Here is a 20,990-nt window from a genome sequence, read left to right on the forward strand (position 1 = left end):
ATGGATTTTTTATTTTTTGAGATGGGGTTTCACTCTTGGCACCCAGGCTGGAGTACAATGTTGCAATCTCAGCTCACTGCAACCTCTGCCTCTCAAGTTCAAGCAATTCTGCCTCAGCCTCCTGAGTAGCTGGGATTATAGATGCCCACCACCACACCTGGCTAATTTTTGTATTTTTAGTAGAGATGAGGTTTCGCTATGTTAGGCATGCTTGTCTTAAACTCCTGACCTCAGGTGATCCACCTGCCTCGGCCTTCCAAAGTGCTGGGGTTACAGGTGTGAGCCACTGCGCCCTACTATTTTGAGAGTTTCTCACTCTTGTGGGCTGGGCTTGAGTGATTCTCCCACCTCAGTCTCCTGAGTCGCTGGGACTACAGGCAGGCACCAGTATGCCTCGCTCATTTTTAAATTTTTTCGTAGAGATCTCATGTTGCCCAGGCTGCTTTTGAACTCCTGGGCTTAAATGTTTCTCACATTTTGGCCTCCCAAAGTGCTGGGGTTATAGGCATGAACCATCATGCCTGGCCAGGTTTTACATTTTGAAGTGGTTGGAAAAAAAAAAATCGTAGCAATCTATGACATGTAAAATGTGTGAAATTCAAATTGTAGTGTCCATAGAAGTTTTATGGAAACAGTCATGACTTGTTTACTTATTATCTGTGGTAAGTAAACTGCTTTGTGCTACAGTAGTGGAGTTAATTGTGACAGAGTATCCCACAAAGCCTAAAACCTACCCTCTTCATTTTACAGAAAATGTTTGCCAGTCCCTGGTTTAGACATTTGTCTTCAACTTCACAACTTTCAGAACAATTATCTCTGGAGATCTTGGGTGCCAAGATTATTTGTAGGGTTGCCAGGGCCTTAAGATAGACTTTTGGTCTGGGAAGAGCTACTTCTCCAGGAGTCATTCCTTGAAGTGATTTGAGAAGCTGGGGGCAAATTCTAGCTAAACATAATGCACTTAACATAAAATTGGTGAGTGAGAGCATAGTAGGGAAGGCTTTTACTCTACTACAGTGGTTTTGATTGCTAGTTGCAGATTAGAATCACCCAGGGTGCTTAAAAACATTTGAAAGAATCACTGAGGTGAAGCCTGGGTATTACTCTAAACATTTCCCCTGGTGATTTTTTTTTCTTTCTTTTCTGAGACTGCATCTCCGTCACCAGGCTGGAATGCAGTGGCATGATCACTGCCTTGAACTCCCTGGGCTCAAGTGATCCTCCTTGGTAGCTCGGACTACAGGCACGTACCATGAAGCCCAGCTAATTTTTGTATTCTTTTTTTAAAGATGGGGTTTCGCCATATTGTTTGGGCGGGTCTTGGACTCCTGGGCTCAAGCATTCCACCTGCCTTTGCCTCCCAAAGTGCTAAGTTTATAGGTGTGAGCCACAGTACGTCGGCTCTCCCCTGGTTCTTCCAATATGCAACCAGGATTGAAAATCACTGCTCTGTACTCTGTTCACTAGTTATTGGAAGATTGGTTTATTCTATTATAATAAGGAAGTAGTAGCACTCATGTGAATCTAAGGGGGATTCTACTATGTGTCCTTCTCTAGATTTCGCTGATTGTCTCTTAAACAAATGATCCCATGTTGGAAAGGAAACTGGGGGGGAAAAAACCGCAGAAATTGCATTTTAATTTATATTAGTACCAGTAGAGGTCACTGTGCTCAAGGAAATAATCTTTAAAAACGTTAACATTCTATTCAGGGATTTTGAAGTATTTACCAGAGCTCTTGGGTTATGCCAAGCATTAGGGTAACTCCAGTTATGGCCTCTGACTACAATGATTGCTTCAGAGCATCTGAGGCTCTTATTATTATATGCAAACATAAAAGTATAATTGTTATATCTTGCTGATGTGTTGACTTTTATCATTATGAAGGATCTTTGTCTCTAGCAATTTTTATTGTCCTAATGTCTATTTTGTCTTACATGGATATAGCCACTCCAGCTTTCTTATGGTTACCATTTGCATGGTATTTTTTTTCCATTGATTTACTTTCAATTTATTTGTGTCATGGAATCTAAGACACACTTATATGCTCTGTAGATAGCATGCTGCTTTCTTTTTTTGACAGGGTCTTCCTCTGTTGCCCAGGCTGCTGGAGTGCATGATGCAGTCGTAGCTCACTGCAGCCTGGAACTCCTGGACTTAAATGGTCCTCCTGCCGCAGTCTCTCAAGTTGTTGGGACCACAGGCGTGAGCCACTGCACCTGGCTAGATCTTATCTTTTCTGATAAACCATCTTTTGGAGTATTAGTTATTCATTGATTTTGTTTTAACTTTGAGTGTTTAAACCATCCACAGTGGTTGGGATTATTGATATGGTTGGGTTTACATTTGCCATTTGTTTTGTTTTTTTTCTTTTTTTGAAATAGTCTTGCTCTGTCTCCAGGCTGGAGTGCAAGTGGCGCAATCTCAGCTCACTGCAACCTCTGCCTCCTGGGCTCAAGTGATTCTCCTGCCTCAGCCTCCTGAGTAGCTGGGACTATAGGCACATGCCACCACACCCAGCTAATTTTTGTATTTTTTTAGTACAGACTGGGTTTCACCATGTTGGCCAGGATGGTCTTGATCTCCTGAGCTGGTGATCAGCCATCCTCGGCCTCCCAAAGTGCTAGGATTCCCAGCCGGTTTTCTATATGTCTTCTTTTTTTCTTCCTCCCTTACTGCCTTTTGTACTAAATATTTTGTTTAGTACAAAAAATTTTAAAGATAAGTGTGTTGTCTTAGTTCCTCTTTATTTTTTAAAACTATTTTTTAGTTATTAGTGGTTGAATCTTAGTTTGTCACAATCTACAATCTAATTCTGATTAACATTCTAGTAAAATACAGAAATTATACTCCAATGCTATTTCCTTTTCCTCTTCCCTCCTTTATGCTATGTTTATGTATTCTAAGCTCAATGATACAGTGTTATAATTATTGCTTTATGCAATTGTACATCTTTTTGTTTTCTTTTTTAGACGGAGTCTTGCTCTGTTGCCTAGGCTGGAGTGCAATGGCACGATTTTGGCTCACTGCAACCTCTGCCTCCTGGGTTCAAGCAGTTGTCCTGCCCCAGCCTCCTAAGTAGCTAGAATTACAGGTGCATGCCACCATGCCTGCCTAATTTTTATATTTTTAGTATGTTGGTCTGGCTGGTTTCAAACTCCTCACCTCATGATCTGCCACCTCGGCCTCCCAAAGTGTTGGGATTATAGGCGTGAGCTACTGCGCCTGGCCATGTCTTTTTTTTTTGAGATAGACTATTGCCAGGCTGGTACAGTGATGTTATCTCAGCTCACTGCAACCTCTACCTCTCAGGTTCAAGTGATTCTCCGGCCTCAGCTGGGATGATTAGAGTCATGTACCACCATGCCTGGCTAATTTTGTATTTTTAGTAGAGACAGGGTTTCTTTTTTCTTTCTTTTTTTTGAGATGGAATTTCACTCTGTTGCCCAGGCTGGAGTGCAGTGGCACGATCTCTGCTCATTGCAGTCTCCGCCTCCTGGTTCAAGTGATTCTCCTGCCTCAACCTCCTGAGTAGCTGGAATTACAGGCATGCATCACCATGCCCGGCTAATTTTTTTGTATTTTTAATAGAGACGGGGTTTCACCATCTTGGCCAGGCTGATCTCGAACTCCTGACCTTGTGATACAACTGCCTCAGCCTCCCAAAGTACTGGGATTATAGGTGTGAGCCACCACACCCAGTGTCACAGTGTTTCTTCATGTTGGTCAGGCTGGTCTTGAACTCCTGACCTCATGTGATCTACCTGCCTCAGCCTCACAAAGTGCTGGGATTACAGGCATGAGCCACCGTGCCCAGCCTAATTTTTGTATTTTTAGTAGACACAGGGTTTCACCATGTTGGCCAAGATGGTCTCCATCTCTTGACCTCGTGATCCAGCTGCCTTGGCCTCCCAAAGTGCTGGGATTACAGGCATGAGCCACTGTGCCCAGCCAATCTTATGTCTTTTAAGAGAATAAATGAAAAAAATATAGCATTTTCCTTATTAATCATGTATTTACTATTTCTCATCTTTTTTCTTCCCATGGATTCTGGTGTAATTTCAGCATAAAGGACTTCATAATTTCTCACAAGGCAGGCTTGCTAGCAATGAATTCCCTAGTCTTTATTTCACCTTTGCTTTTGAAGGATAATTCTGGGTGATAATTGAATCTCTGGTTTTGAAGCACTTTGACCATGTCATTTCACTGCATTCTGGATGTTATTGTCCCAGATGAGAAGTCAGCTGTTAATTGTACTGGTGGTCCCCTGTAGCAAGGAGTCATTTTTGTCTTGCTGCTTTCAAATTTGTTTGCTTTTGACATTCAGCAGTTTATGTGTGTCAACAGTTTGATATGTCTATATGGGAATCTCTTTGTATTTGTTCTTGAAGTTTGTTGAGCTTAGATTTATAGATCAATGGTTTTCATCAAATTCGGAAGTTTTTTGGCATTTTTTCTGTCCCTCTCTTTGGACTCCCATTACACATACGCTCATGTGCCTGATGTTTTCTCACAAGTCTCTGAGGTTCTGTTTAGTTTTCTTCAATCTTACGTTTTTTTCAGATTGAATAATTCCTATTTATCTAGCTTGAAGTTCACTTACTCTTCTGCTGTTTCAAATCTACTTCTGACTCTGTGTAGTTAAGTTTCTTTCTTTCTTTTTTGAGACACAATTTCACTATTGCCTAGGCTGGAATGCAGTGGCGTGATCTTGGCTCACTGCAACCTCTACCTCCCAGGTTCAAGTGATTCTTGTGCCTCAGCTTCCCAGTAGCTGGGATTACAGACAAATGCCACCATGCTTGGCCTACTAAGAATTTTTGTATTCTTAGTAGATGGGGTTTCGCCAGGTTGGCCAGGCTGGTCTTGAACTACTGACCTCAAGTGATCTGCCTGCCTCAGCCTCCCAAAGTGCTGAGAATTACAGGTGTGAGCCATGATGCCTGGCCTCTCTAGTTAACTTTTCATGCATTATTGTGCTGTTTTCAACATCAAACTTTTCACTTGATTCCATTTATTTATTTAGAGACAGAGTCTTACTCTGTCACCCAGGCTGGAGTGCAGTGGTACAATCTCGGCTCACTGCTACCCCTGCCTCCCAGGTTCAAGTGATTCTCCTGCCTCAGCCTCCCAGCTAGCTGGGATTACAGGTGTGTACCACCACACCTGGCTAATTTTTGTAGAGATGGTTTTGCCATGTTGGTCAGGCTGGTCTCAAACTGCTGGCCTCAGGTGATCTGCCTGCCTGGGGCTCCCAAAGTGCTGGGTTATAGGCATGAACCACCGGGGCCAGCCTACTTGATTCCTTTTTATAATCACCAGTTTTGTTTTTTCAACATTCTTGTGTTCATCTTTTAAGAGACAGAGTTTCCCTGTGTTGTCCACGCTGGAGTGCAGTTGTCTATTCACAGGTGGGATCATAGCACATTACAGCCTTGAACTTCTGGGCTCAAGCAGCCCTCCTGTCTCAGCCTCCCAAGTAGCTAGGACTACAGGCATAAACCACTATGCCCGGCTTCTTAGGCTTATGTTGAAATTCTAGGGGGTTGTCTTGTGTCTGCACAGCTTAGCGCAGTCAATTTCTGGAGAGAGGTTGTGCCGACAGCTCAACCAGTCAGACTTCTGCACTCTGCTGATGGATCTGTGTGTAGGTAGGTGAGTAATTTTAATATTCAGGCTGCTTTCAAGTCTGTCCAGACATTTACTTTTTGTTGAGCCCTGTTTGATCTCTGCACGTGCATCCAGCCTCCAATCAGCTAAAAATCTGCTTGCTCTAGCTACAACTTCAACCTCAGGCCAGTAGAGCCATAGGCCATCCCTGCCTGCACAGCACTGGATTATTCCTATTGACAATGTTTTGGGTATGGCTGCCACTCACACCTCCAAATGCGGTGAACCCTCTTTCAACCACAGCCCCTTGCTTGTCCTCATGTTCTATTTTGTGTCAGCAGAACCTTCACAATGACTGAGTTGGAGGAGTGAGGGGAATGGGAACAGCCCAGGCAAGAACACTACAGACTTCCACTGTTCCTACTCAAAGTTCAGTGGTTTTTCAAACAATGTATCTCAGACTGGAAGGTTTTATGTCTGTTTCCAGAGCACCAAAATTGTTTTGAGCTGGGAGTAGTGGTGCGTGCTTATAGTAGCAGCTACTTAGGAGGCTGAGGCTGGAGGGATTGCTTAAGGGCAGGAATTTGAGACCAACCTGGGCAACAGAGCAAGACCCCCCATCTCTAGACAAAAAGAAACTTTCATTGCTTTTTTTCAGCATTTTAATTGCTTGAACTATAATACAGAGAGGATTTGCTGACATCCTTGCCTGACTATAGCTGGAAATGCTGTCCAAAGCATCTGAGACTTTAATGATGATCTGGGTAACTGAGTTCAGGAAATGCCTTGATGGGAAAAGGATTGCACTGCTGTCCAAACAGCCTCTTGTAAACTGATGATCCAATTGCTTAACATGGTTAAGAGTGAAAATGGGAACTGGCCAGGGACCAGGACACATGCTGGGCTTCCCTCCTGCCCTGTGCTGGTAGTCCTGCATTTTTTTCGTGTTCTACTTTTCATAAACTCTCCAGTTCTCCCTCCACAGCATGACATCTTTGTCTTTACAGCAATATTTGTGTAATTATTTTAATATTACCTTAGCTTGTAAAATTTTATTTATTTATTTTTAGTAGAAGAACAGATCATTTAATTATACAAACAAAATCGCTTTCCTTCGTTCCAGGGAACCCAGGCAATCTTTCAAATTCATTTGTTGCCCGACAGAAAGGTTTTTAGAATCAGAAAGAACCTCGCTCTCCTCCGATATCCACATGGAAAACAAGATCAGAAACAGAAGTCCACCATGGAAAAAATCCTAGGATGATCCAATCTGGAAATAATTTCATTAACAAAATAAAATGGAGGGAAAATGGTCCAGGTGGGGCCCTAGGGAGAGAGGACTCATGTCCCAGGCCAAAGTCCGTCCAGCACACCCAGTGGGCAGCCTTGGGCCTGTCATTGCAGAACCAGCCTTGACAAGCAGACCCAGTGTGCGCGGCCACGGCTTTCCGATGCACTTGGCATATGTGCAGATATGAAAAACCCAACGGCTTGGCACATTCATGCATGCAAAGCGAGGAGGTTTTGCGGGCTTCACCAAACAGTTAATTTTGGCAAAAAGAGAAAAACAAAAAGCTAAAATTCATAAGCAGGATTAAACGCCACTGAAGTGAAAACGATGTATTTCCTCAGCCTTATGGAGTTGGACTACCACTACAATTTTTTTTTTTTTAAATAAAGTCTCTGCCATCCTCTCCCCTGACTCAGGTCAAAGTTAATAGCAGCAATACAGAGTCCTCTGTGAAGCCAGTGTTCTCTGCTCCCCGGGTCAGAGGTCAGAGGTCAAGTTCAGTCAGTCCGAAGAATCATAGGGACTCGCTGTCCTCATCCAGGCGCAGGGCGCTAGCCTCAGCCTCAAGGTAGGTGCCGCCCACGGCACCCAGGTCGCCTGTGTAGGCTTTTGCTGCAGCCGCGCCGTACGTCTGAGTAAGGGGCAGTCGTGAGAGGCAGAGTCCAAGATCTCATTGGCCGTCTCCAGACTGCCATACAGCCAGTGCTGCTTCACCAGGGTGCACTAGCTGCCCTCCTGGGGGTCCAGGTTGTACATGTACAGATACCCGTCAGAGGCGCCCACCAGCAACTGTGGGATCTTCTGAATTGCGGCTAGTGAGCGGATGTTTTTGTGGCCGCAGAATGGCAGGCAGACTGTGGCGAAGGCTCGGCCCTGGTTGAACATTTCTGTCGCTTGGGAAGGCAGGTAGCTGGTGGAGGCCAAGAGCACTTTCCTAAAGTACCCAGTCCAGGTGGTGAGCTCCTGGGGGTTTTTCTTTCACAGTCTCGAGTTTGAAGATGTGCACGGTCTCCGTGTTGCTGGAGGCGGAGAGCAACATGCTGTCCATGCTGAAGGCCAGGGAGCAGATGCTCACGCACCTCTTCACTCTTCTCTGAAACTCAAAGAGTTTTTGTCCCTCTGGAATGGAAAATACCCTAATCATGAGGTCCCCTTCTCCAAAGCCGTGGCAAGCTTAGTTCCACTAGTGTCAAAAGCCAACACTGCTAAAGGACTGTCATGAGCCGGAATCATGTTTGCAGCTCTCAAATTAATGGTATCGAAGACCTGCACCTCTCCGATGGTTGCGCTCCCTGTGTACGCCAAGTAGCCGTCGTCATTGTTGATTGACAGCGCACACAGGTCTGCAGGGTTTGGAGGCGTCTCCCTGATCGTGTGCAGTACTTTCATGTCCCGAATGTTGTGGATGTACAGGGACTCTTCCAGGCATACTACCAGCCTCTGCCTGTTGAGCTTCACAGCCAGAATCGTGTTGGAGTAGCTGTAGTTGCAGATCTCAGTTCCCTTCTTAAAGTGGCACATCTTTAGCTTCCTTGGTGCGTTAAGGTTCACCATGGCCACTAAGCTGCTAGAGAACAATCTCTCTACAATGCATACACCTTCCGTGTAAGTGCATTCATAGATCTGTTCCAGCCTATCCACAGAAGAAAGTAAAATTTATAACCGTACTTACTACCAACAGCTAGGGACCACACAACAGCACGATGGCCAGGACCAGTTGCTCTTGATTCCTGTTTCACTGCTGTGTTGTCCTGGTTGAAGTTGGTGAAGAGCAGCTGGCCGGCACCGGCCTCCCCGCTCTGGCTCGCCAGGTTCATGGCTGGGCGCGCGGCAGGTGGGCCTGGCCGGGGAGGGCTCGCGCGAGGGCGGGTCAGGCTGCACTCAGGGTCAGCGCCTGGCCCCCCCCCCACCGCTCGCCGCTTTGGTCTCCCCAGGATCAACCGCCGCCTCATCCCATCCCCGCTCTTGTTTATGCTCCGGACGTAAATTTTATTTCTTGCTGGGGCCTTCAGCGGTTTTATTATAAAATCACAGTTATGCTCACATGCTGTCACATGCCACAATGTACGTCTCATAACCATGGGGAAAGGGCTTCTCTCAAGTAAAGTTCTCATCTGTGTGTTTCATGAAAAAGGAGAGATTGGTCGCTGCCACAAAAAGAGTTTCTCTCAATTTTTGCTTTGCTCAGATGCACGGTGTGACAAATGTAGGCTTTTTGTTTTTTCAGAGACAGAGTCTCGCTCTTTCACCAGGCTAGAGTGCAGTGGCACGAACTCGGCTCACTGCTACCTCCACCTCCCAGGTTCAACCAATTCCCCTGCCTCAGCCTCAAGAGTAGCTGGGATTACAGGTGCACGGCACCATGCCCGGCTTATTTTTTTGTATTTTTAGTAGAGATGGGGTTTCACCACGTTAGCCAGACTGGTCTCCAACCCCTGCCCTCAGGTCTCAATCTCCCTGCCTCGGCCTCCCAAACTGCTGGGATTGCAGGCGTAAGACATTGGGCCTGGCTGCCTTTTTACTTTCTTTTATAAACTATTAATTTAAATGCCAGTAACACATTTCACCTGTCCCACAGGCGATAAATGCCCTTACTTGGACTACTGTAGACTTGGCTTTTTATATAAACAATACTGTTTTTGGACAGAAGAAAACAGAGTATTTGGCTAATAAATGCATTCTTAAACCTAGAGGCTATTACATTAAGAACTAATTTGTAGTTTGTTTTGTCTCAGTGGATCCAGGGCTGGAATCGCCCCCATAGCGGCAGCAAGGGAGACCCCAACAGGGAGTGCTCCAAACTGTCTTGAGATAGGGCGGGCTGGGATTCCAAAGAAAGAAGCTCCAAGTGTCAGGGTGATCAGTCCAAAGCATTTATTAGGGGAACGTCCTTACTGAGTGCTGCAGCAATCGTAGAGAGAGAAAAGGTGTTCTGCCCAGGTATGTCAGCAGTGAGGGAGCTTCTATGACAGTTTAAGGAATTTGGCTCAGAGCCCATTTCTTTTAGTGTTTTAGGTAACAAGCTAGGCAGTTTTATCAGTGCCTGGGAATGTTCAAGGCCCAGTTTGGCTTCAAGCCTGCTGCGAAAATCCTGCAGCGGGGTAGGTGACACAGGTCACAAGGCACTCTGTGACTTTTGGTCAGGATACAGAAAGCAGGGGGAACTGGCAACCCTACACTTGTGAATTAGAAAACGTTCATTCTCTTCTTCTCTGGGATTTCCTAAATGATTGCTGGCACCTATTTGATGAGAACCCTACACTGAACAATGGAATCAAATTCGTAGCTGGGTTGCAGTCAGCTTAGTATTTCACCTCTGAGGCCTCTTTGCTAATAAATACATTGGAAACTTTAAGAGTGGAGAAATCTGCAGGCAGCATCTTACTCAAGTCACCAAAGTTAACCTCACAGTAAGAAGACAACTGATCCTGAGATGTTTAATCGGCATTAGATTAAAAAAAGAGAGAAAGGAGAAGACAACTGAGCATGCGCTATCAGGGCTGGTGTGTGAAGAGCACAGCATCACACCTGACCTTCTGAACCCCTTCACAGACCCAGCAGAGCGCTGCGTACAGAGCAGGGGCTCAGAAAATCCATGCTGAAATCAATTAAAAAATAAACAAGATCTTTGGTTTATTCTCGGTTATAAAGAAAGAGGAAGTATGGAAAGCTACTTCCAGTGAGATGGCTTTCCAAACTGTTAGGTAGGAAAATGCTGGGGCTCCCATTGAAGGTAAGGTAGAATCCAGAACACACCCATATTCTCAGTCCATTTCCCAAAGGTGATTTAAAGCTGAGTAAAGGAACAAGTCTTTTGAAGATGCCGAAGCTGGTCATTAGACATGGCCTGGAGCCAGTCACTGGAAAAGGATATCAATACCCAGACTGATTCTTAGGATAGCCACCATTTGTATGATTTTGGTTTTATTTCAATTCAGTACAGTATATATTAGTGTAACATAGTTTTTTTTTTTTTTTCAAAAATCACCAACCAAAATCCATCACCAATGCTTTGATTGTCCAGGAAAGAAAGAGCCCCACCCAGCCTTGTCACATAACACAACAACCCCTGTCCCCGGTGCAATGTGTCATCCTCGCTGCGCTGTGAAAGCAAGGCTCTCTCCTCACCCTAACACAGCTCCTGTCTCCAGTGCTTGCCTGCCGTTCTTCCCATGCCTTGGCCTGACTGTGCTTTCTCAGTTAACCCAAAGGCTTTTCCCGGCCTTTTCCTCTTGGAATTCCCCTCCTCACTAGAGAGAGAGCTGTTTTTTTTCTCTCTCTTTTTTTTTTCTTTTGAGATGAAGTTTGGCTCTATTGCCCAGGCTGAAGTGCAGTGGCATGATCTTGGCTCACTGCATCCTCCACCTCCTGGGTTCAAGGGATTCTCCTGTCTCAGCCTCCAGAATAGCTGAGATTACAGGCATTTTTGTATTTTCAGTAGAGAGGGGATTTCACCATGTTAGCCAGGCTCTCGAACTCCTGACCTTAAGCAATCCTCCCGCCTTGGCCTCCCAAAGTGCTAGGATTATAGGCATGAGCCACCATGCCTGGCCGTAAATGACAGATTGTTTTTGGATATTTTGATCTTGCACTTTAAGTCATGCCAACTTTAATGCTATGAGACAGTTCAGTAAAACCTAACGTTTCTTATAAAAATGAATCTGAGAAGCAAAGCTGGCTGCAAAAGTCAGAGCAGGTGTCATACCCCTCTGCCCCTCAGTGATCCTGGGCATGTCCTGGTAGACCGAGGTAGAGGCCAGGAGGCGGACTTGCCCTGAATGCATGACTTGAATTCAAGTCTTGGCTCAGCTTTTTAGGTATTAGCTTGTTGGTCCTCAACTTCTCTAAGCCTCTGTTTCCTCACTTATCAATCTTCTACTACTGTATGGAAACAGGTCCATCTGCCAGTCTGCAGATTGAGCTAATGTGACATTTGAAAACGGGGTGCTGCAATAGAGTAAGGTGGTTAGAGGTGGAGGAGGAGGAACAAAAGCAATGCAAGAATAGCTTTAAGGAAAAGAAGGGCGAAGAGTTGAAAGTGGCAGGGTGGAGAGATGGAGCCAACAGCAGCATGGGAGTCCCTGGCTAGGGCCAGGCCTTAGATGACAACATTGGTGGTTGGGTTCACTGCCCTCTGAACAGCACAGAGAATGAAGCTGGTCATTAGACATGGCCTGGAGCCATGGAAAAGGATATCAATACCCAGACTGATTCTTATGGTAGCCACCATTTGTATGATTTTAATCCATGGAATCATTTTGAGAGCTTCTTAATCTTCACCTCTTTTCTGGACAGGAGACAGGTGGCTAAGCCTAGCCCTGGACCAAGTCATATCTTCACACTTTCTTAAGCCACAGAAAACTTGAACCAGGTGGTGTGGTCATACTCCTCACCAGGCCTCAGCAGCACAGGAGGGAAGTGGGGCTGTGAAGGGGGAAACAACACAGGTGATGCTTGACAGCACAGGCTGCAACATTAACCATTCGGGTGTGCTTCTGGACGGGCCTCTAGACCAGTGTGCTCTGTGGATGGCTGCCAGTGCAGGAACTGTTTATGATTGGTTCATAGTGAGATAAAGAACTTTGGGCTAGGCATGGTGTGGGAGGCCGAGGTGAGTGGAGCACAAGGTCAGGAGATCGAGACCATCCTGGTGAAGACGGTGAAAACCCGTCTCTGCTAAAAATACAAAAAGTAAGCCGGGCATGGTGGCATGCACCTGTAGTCCCAGCTACTTAGGAGGCTGAGGCAGGAGAATCGCTTGAACCTGGGAGGCGTGGGTACAGTGAGCCAAGATCGCACCACTGCACTACAGACTGGGCAACAGAGTGAGATTCTGTTTCAAAAAAAAAAAAAGAACTTTAATCAGAGTGAAAATCTACTATATCACTAAGCACACTTTGTTAAAGTAGGCTTTCCTGATGAAGGAAAGTGTGTTGATCTATAATCTGGTGCAAGATGTAGGCTTTTTTTTTTTTTTTTGAGACAGAGTGATCTCACTCTGTCTCCTAGGCTGGGATGCAGGGGAGCGATGTCAGCTCACTGCAACCTCCACCTCCCAGGTTCAAGTGATTCCCCTGCCTCAGCCTCCCAAGTAGCTGGGATTACAGGCACCCACCACCATGCCCAGCTAATTTTTGTATTTTCAGTTGAGACAGGGTTTTGTCATGTTGGCCAGGCTGGTCTCGAACTGACCTCAAGTGGTATGTCTGCCTCATCCTCTCAAAGTGCTGGGATTACAAGCTTGAGCCACTGCACCTGGCCCCCCACTTTTTTTTTAAGACAGGGTCTCATTCTGTTGTATAGGCTTGAGTGCAGTGGTGCGATTGTGGCTCACTGCAGCCCCAATCTCCCAGGCTCAAGTGATCCTCCCACCTCAGCCTTCTATATAGCTGGGGCCACAGGTGTGCACCACCACACCTGGCTAATTTTTCTAATAATCTATAGAGATAGGGTCCCCTTGTGTTGCCTCGGTTGGCTTCAATCTCGAGTTCAAGCAATCCTCCCACCTCAGCTTCCCAAAGTGCTGGGATTACAAGCAGGAGCCACCTTGCCAGCCCAAGGCACACACTTTTAATTGTGGGCTGGCACTTTTAGGAGTTCCGCTCTAGGCAATAGCCAGAAAAGAAAGTTATGAGGGAGCACATAGGAGGAGATGATATGGAAGTTCTCCTTAAGTGTGGTTGCAGAAAACGAGAAGGTATTGATAAGGAGAAACATCAAACTGGATAAAGGCTTTGAAGGTACAAAATTAGAGCTTTCTTAAAAATATGTAAATGCCATGTCAGTAGCTTGACTATGGGTTTTCTGTTTATCATGACTTGGAGAATAAGCATGAACTTTTGAGCCGGGCATAGTGGCTCACGCCTGTAATCCTAGCACTTTGGTAGGCCAAGGCACATGGATCACTTGAGGTCAGGAGCTCGAGACCAGCCTGACCAACATGGTAAGACCTCGTCTCTACTAAAAATACAAAAATTAGCCAGGCGTGGAGGTGGGTGCCTGTAATCCCAGCTACCTGGGAGGCTGAGGCAGGAGAATCACTTGGACCCAGGAGGCGGAGGTTGCAATAAGCTGAGATCGTATCACTGCACTGTAGCCTGGGTGACAGAGTGAGACTCTGTCTCAAAAAACAAACAAACAAAAGAACTTTTTGAATCAAACAAACAAACAAAATATGAACTTTTGAATCATACAACCTGATTTGAGTGTAGTGAACTCGGTTGTATAGTGTGACCTTGGACACAAACCCCACTCTAACAAGCTAGCCTGTGGCATTACCTGATTGACTGCATCAGGCCAGTTCTGAGTCTCCAGGCAGAAACCAGAGTGCTTGGGATAGACAGCTCCACTCTTGCCCTTTAATGTGCCATCCAGGAAGTTGCCCATGTAAAACTGGACCCCGGGCTGGGTGGTGTATACCTCCAGTACCCGCCCGCTTGCAGCATGACGCACCCTGGGAAGAAACACAAACCACATGAGTCCAGGCAGAAAAGCAGATGAGGAGGAGTAGAAGCTGGGAAGTGGCTTTGAGACAGGAAATCAGACCCAGCCACAGAGCAGGGACAAGATATAAGGAGGACATGAAGGTAGGAAGAGCAGGATGGAAAATTCTTCCAGTCTCAAAGGCAAGGCATGAGCAGGGGCTTTGAGGATCCTCAATAGCAACGTCTCACTCTGATCTTGGCTTCTTTTGGCATCACAAAACAGACTTACCCTTGCCTGCCAGCTGGGGAGTAGGGAGGAAGGGAGCAGCCAGGTTGGAGAGAGGAAAGCCCTGGAGGAGCCAAGATTTTCTTTTTTTTTAAATAGGGTCTTGTTCTATTACCCAGGCTGGAGTGCAGTGGCTCAATCTTGGCTCACTGCAACCTCTGCCTCCTGGGCTCAAGCAGTTCTCCCACCTCAGCTGCCCAGTAGCTGGGACTGCAGATGTGCACCACCACATCCAGCTAATTTTTGTTTGTTTGTTTTGAGATAGACTCTGGCTCTTTCATCCAGGGGGGGTCCAGTGCTGCAATCTCAGCTCACTGCAACCTCCGCCCCATGGGTTCAAGCGATTCTCCTGCCTCTGCCTCTCAACTAACTAGGATTACAGGTGCCTGCCACCATGCCCGGCTAATTATTTGTATTTTTGGTAGAGATGGGGGTTTCACCATGTTGGCTAGGCTGGTCTTGAACTACTGACCTCAAGTGATCGGACCACCTCAGCCTCCCAAAGTGCTGGGATTACAGACATGAGCCACTGCGTCCAGCCTGGGATGCTTTTCGGAGTTTTGCTCTGTTGCCCAGGTTGGAGTGCAGTGGTGCAATCTCAGCTCACTGCAACCTCCCCTCCCAGGGTTCAAGTGATTCTCCTGCCTCAGCCTCCTGAGTAGCTGAGATTATAGGCACCTGCCACCATGCCTGGCTAATTTTTGTATTTTTAGTTGAGACGGGGTTTCACCACTTTGGCCAGGCTGGTCTTGAACTCATGACTTGAGGTGATCCACCCATCTCAGCCTCCCAAAGTGCTGGGATTACAGGCGTGAGCCTCTCTGCCTGGCCCGAGTTAAGGCTTCTAACAATGGACCTTAAAGAACAAGCAGAGAGGGAGAGAGGAGGCGCTGAGCATGGAGGAATATGAGTAATGGGAGGTAGGAGGAGGGGGATGAATTCTACAGAGCTCACCTGAGCCACGGGAGCTTTGAGAAGATATGGAATGTGGGACTGGGCCACCTATAGCATAGTAAATGCTACTGATATGGCCAGAGGAAAAGCTCCAAAGGAAAATAGGAGTTGGTGTCAGTTTCTTTCTTACAGACTTAGGAAGTGAAAAATACCTGACCTTGCACAAAAATGCTTTTCTTTAGAACCCTTCAGACAGAAATTGTGGTCAAAACCATTGAGATGGAAGTCCTGCAGGTGTTTTCCAAGCTCCACTGGCTTTCTCAGGTCGAATGCAGTTCCTTGCACTGGGGCCACTTCTCCTGATGGGAAGAGACAGAAAACAAAGGTGATAAACATCCAAGTCTCATATTTACACAGAGCCTCCCCAAGACCCACTGGTTCTACCCTCTCAGCCTTCATTTGAATTTGTTAAGGAGATGGGAGCCCAGATCCTGGGAAACATGCAGGGAGCCCATCTCTATGAAAAAAATAAATAAATAAAATTAGCCAGGCATAGTGATGGGCACCTGTGGTCTTAGCTACTCAGGAGGCTGAGGCAGGAGGATTGCTTGAGCCCAGAAGGTAGATGCTACAGTCAGCTATGATTGCATCGCTGCACTCCAGCATGGATGACAGAATGAGACTCTGTCTTGTTTAAAAACAAACAAATAGGGAGAGGGTGGGGAAGAGAAAACAAAACAAAACAACCCTCAAAGAAATAAATAAAGAGTATATGGGAATATGGGCTCAGGATATATGCAAATACCACACTATTTTATAGAAGGAACTAGAGTAGGCCAGGTGCAGTGGCTCACGCCTGTAATCCTAGCACTTTGGGAGGTGGAGGTGGGTGGATCACTTGAGGTCAGGAGTTCAAGACAAGCCTGGCCATCATGGTGAAACCCCAGCTTTTTTTTTTTTAAAAAGAAGGAACTAGAGTATCCATTGATTTAAGTATCACTAGGGAGTCCTGGAACCAATCTCCCATCGATTCCAACGGAAAATGGAAAATATATACTCATAAATATATATATATATATATGCCAGAGTTGTTCTAGCTGAATCAAGTACAGGTTCTGAGCAGCTCAGGTGGAACACCCCAGGATGAGATGATGGCAGAGGTCTACTTCTTCTTAAAACAGCCAGGTGCTAGAACCTTGCACCAAGTACAGAGAATCCCAGGTTCCTCTGTAGCAGGTCAAATCACTCTGGCCATTTTTTCTTGAGGAGGAAAGAGAAAAAGGCTCTTTTCAGAGCCTTAAGCAATGATACAGTTGAGTTTTTTAAAAAGTTTTTTTTTCTTCTTTTTTCTTTTTTTGAGACAGAGTTTTGCTCTTGTTGCCCAGGCTGGAGTACAATAGCACGATCTCAGGTCACTGCAACCTCTGTGTCCCGGGTTCAAGTGATTCCCCTGCCTCAGCCTCCCAAGTAGCTGGGATTACAAGCACAGGCCACCATGCCCAGCTAATTTTTTTGTATTTTCAGTAGAGTCGGGGTTTCACCATGTTGGCCAGGCTAGTCTTGAACTCTTGACCTCAAGTGATCCACCTACCTTGGCCTCCCAAAGTGCTGGGATTACACGTGTGAACCACCACACCCAGCCTCATTTTTTTTTTAGACGGAGTCTCGCTCTGTTGCCCAGGCTGGAGTGCAGTGGCACAATCTCGTCTCACTGCAACCTCCACCTCCCGGGTTCAAGCAAGTCTCCTGCCTCAGTGTCCTGAGTAGCAGGGACTACAGGCGCCTGCTGCCACACTTGGCTAATCTTTGTATTTTTAGTAGAGATGGAGTTTCACCACGTTGGCTAGGCTGGTCTCGAACTCCTGACCTTGTGATTCACCAGTCTCAGCCCCCCAAAGTGCTGTTATTACGGGCGTCAGCCACCATACCTGGCCCCCATTTCTTTTCTTAAACTCAGAACTGCTGTTCAGAAATCAAGTCTGGCAATCTCACTGCAGCCTTGACCTGCGGCAACCTAGTGTCTGCAGACTGGGGTTCTGAGTTCACATGCAGCTCTGGGTGCTTGGGCATAAAGCACTCAAGTGAGGCACTAGGGTCCAGGCGATACCATCCTGGTGTCCACTCTTCAACTGAGAGAATCTGGGAAGCACATATAGGAATCCTTGCTCTTTTTTGTTTGTTTTGAGACAGAGTTTCACTCTGTCATCCAAGCTGGAGTGCAGTGGCGCAATCCTGGCTCACTGTAATCTCTGCCTCCCAGGTTCTAGTGATTCTCCCATCTCAGCCTCCGAAGTAGCTGGGATTACAGGTGCACACCATCATGCCAAGCTAATTTTTGTATTTTTAGCAGAGATGGGGTTTCACCATGTTGGCCAGGCTGGTCTAAACTTCTGACCTCAAGTGACCTGCCCACCTCAGCCTCCAAAAGTGCTGGGACTTCAGGCGTGAGTCACTGTGCCAAATTTTTAAATAGGGAATATTTGCACATGCAACCAATTTTTTTTTAACTTTTTAAATTTTTTGAGACAGAGTCTTGCTCTGTTGCCCAGATTGGAGTGTAGTGGTGTGATCTTGGCTCACTGAAACCTCCACCTCCCAGGTTCAAGCGATTCTCCTGCCTCAGCCTCTGGAGTAGCTGGGATTACAGGTGCCCGCCACCATGCCTGGTTTGTTTTTCTTTCTTTTTTTTTTTTTTTGTATTTTTAGTAGAGACTGGGTTTCACCATTTTGGCCAGGCTGGTCTCGAACTCCTGACCTCAAGTGATCCACCTGCCTCAGCCTTCCAAAATGCTGGGATTACAGGTGTGAGCCACTGGGCCCAGCTCCTCATGCAACCAATTTAATGGTAACAAATGTAAAAGGTAAAAAATATCATATAATCAAAGAACTTCTCTTATCTTTGTTCCCCACATATCCAGTTTCTTACAACACAAGCACCCATCATTACTGGCTTCTCTCTTTTAAAAACATTTTTATTTACATATTTATTTTTTAGAGACAGTCTCACTCTGTTGACCAGGCTGGAGTGCAGTGGACCCTTTTCACTCAGTGTATCTTAGAGTTTGTTTCCAAATTTATTCCTAAGTATTTCATTGGACAGTTCAATATACACTCACGTTTTTCTCCATGATAATTTGTCTATTTAGAATTTCTTTTTTTTTTTTGAGATGGAGTCTGACTCTACTGCCCAGGTTGGAGTGCAGTGGCTTGATCTCGGTTCACTGCAACCTCTGTCTCCTAGTTCAAGCAGTTCTCCTGCCTTGGCCTCTCAAGTATCTGGGATTGCAGGCATGTGCCACCACACCTGGCTAATTTTGTATTTTTGGTAGAGATGGGTTTTCACCATGTTTGTCAGGCTGGTCTCAAACTCCTGACCTCAGGTGATCCACCCACCTTGGCCTCCCAAAGTGCTGGGATTACAGGCATGAGCCACCACACCCAGCCTATATAAGCATTTAATCCTCCTTTTCTGAGATAGCATCTGCTGTCAGCTTCTTCCTCCCTTTTTCTCCTTCCTCTGCTACCTGAGTTAGGTTGCAGACACTTTCAACTGAAGGTATTCTAATAAAGGCACTTTTGTTTTCCCAGTAGATGGTGCTAGAGACACAATAGAAAGAGGCTGCTTTACAACCTCTAAAGCCCCATCAGTTCTGGCAGAATTCATAGTTTAACTTTTTGGATCCTGAAAGCCAAGTGCCAAATCCTAGACAGCAGTGTGACCCGCTTGGGTATGCTTTTGTTCTGCGACGTTTACATGATAAACCACCTCCCAGACTTGCATGGTGGCTCATGCCTGTAATCCCAGCACTCTGGGAAGCCGAGAAAGGCAGATCACTTGAGGTCAGGAGTTTGAGACCAGCCTGGGCAACATGTCGAAACCCAGTCTCTAATAAAAATACAAAAATTAGCCAGGCATGGTGGCGCGTACCTGTAATACCAGCTACTCGGTAGGCTGAGGCATGAGAATTGCCTGAACCCGGGAGATGGAGGTTACGCGGAGCCAAGATATTGCCACTGCACTCCAGGCTGGGTGATAGACCCTGTCTCAAACAAACAAACAAACAAACAAAAAAAAAAAAAAAAAAAAAGGAAAAGGCAACAATAAATCTTCTTTTTCTCTTTTTTAGAGACAGGGTCCTGCTATGCTCAAATGATCCTCCTACCTCAACCTCCTGAGTAGCTAGGACTACAGGTGTATGGCCAATTATATATATGTATATAAATAATTTTTTTTTTAAGAGACAGGGTCTTGCTCTGTTACCCAGGCTGTAGTGCAGTGGCATGATCACGGCTTACTGCAGCCTTGAGCTGCCAGGCTCAGGTGATCCTCCTGCCTCAGCCTCCCTAGTAGCTGGGACCCCAGGCATGTACCGCCACGCCTGGCTAATTTTTGAATTACTTGTGGAGATGAGGGTCTCGCTGTGTTGTGTAGGCTGGTTTCAAACTTCTGGGCTCAAGCAATCCTCCTGCCTCAGCCTCCCAAATTACTGGGTTTACAGGCATGAGCTACCATGCTCAGCAATTCTTCATGAAACAATAAGACTCAGGAAAAAAAGCTGGTATTCTCATGGGCTAAGGAAGTTTTTAATCTTACCAACCTATATTCTGAGTGGTAACTTACACTTTCTTCTATAACTTTAAATGGTGTTCACAATATTTTATTCTTCCTAAAAGCTATAGTCAACTCAAAATCTAACCCTTATGACAGTCCTAGTATGATGGACTTACGTCAGTCAAAATTGCTTATAATTATTTCCCTTAAAGTATAACTACAGGTAGAAGACTTTAAGGAACAAAAAAGCTACAACATTTTTGGGAAGGAAAGACAGAGGGCATATATCAGGCCTGTTTCCCTGTTACTGAGCAATCCACAAATCAGTGTTTGCTTCGGCTCTTCCCTCTGTAAAATGAAGCTGTTATTTGCTGCCACATGACATGGAAAATTTGATAAATGATGTGCCTGAGCACCTTCAGGAGGCTGGCACAAATAAATATAACAAGGCCAGATTTCAAGCTACCATATAGAATACAGAGCAGAGGGCACAAAAGGTAAGATTTTTTTTTTTTTTTTTTTTTTTGAGATGGAGTGTTGCTCTGTCACCCAGGGCTGGAGTGCAGTGGCACAATCCCAGCTCACTGCAACTTCTACCTCCTGGGTTCTCGTGATTCTCCTGCCTCAGCCTCTCAAGTAGCAGGGACTACAGGTGTGTGCCACCATGCCCAGCTAATTTTTTTGTATTTTTAATAGAAAAGGGGTTTCACCATGTTAGCCAGGATGGTCTCGATCTTCTGACCTTGTGATCCTCCCACCTCAGCCTTCCAGACTGCTAGGATTACAGGCGCAAGTCACCACATCCAGCCACAGAGGGTAAGACTTTAAGCATGACAAAGAAGCCCTGAATTAAAATTAGAAACTTGGGACAATTCTAAAATGAGATTTTTGCTAAATGAGAAGAAAAAAAAGAGAAGGCTCTAATCTATCTTGT

The 20,990-nt window shown here is 45.8% G+C and overlaps 1 protein-coding gene and 1 pseudogene across 1 annotated transcript in view; both read right to left on the bottom strand.

The window, feature by feature from the left end:
• Positions 1–7,265: 7,265 nt before the first annotated feature.
• LOC100386235 (WD repeat domain phosphoinositide-interacting protein 2 pseudogene) lies at positions 7,266–8,882 on the bottom strand (annotated as a pseudogene).
• Positions 8,883–10,807: 1,925 nt separating this feature from the next.
• GALM (galactose mutarotase) overlaps positions 10,808–20,990 on the bottom strand; it is a 72,757-nt gene continuing 62,574 nt past the window's right edge. Inside the window, exons 5-7 of the mRNA XM_008980838.5 lie at positions 15,722–15,863; positions 14,179–14,353; positions 10,808–12,324 (exon numbers count right to left, since the gene is read on the bottom strand). Of these exons, the coding sequence (XP_008979086.3) occupies positions 12,247–12,324; positions 14,179–14,353; positions 15,722–15,863 (395 nt within the window). The 3' untranslated portion in view covers positions 10,808–12,246. The remainder of the gene's footprint in view (positions 12,325–14,178; positions 14,354–15,721; positions 15,864–20,990) is intronic.

Source organism: Callithrix jacchus, chromosome 14 (genome assembly GCF_049354715.1).
Source record: "Callithrix jacchus isolate 240 chromosome 14, calJac240_pri, whole genome shotgun sequence".
NCBI lineage: Eukaryota > Metazoa > Chordata > Mammalia > Primates > Cebidae > Callithrix > Callithrix jacchus.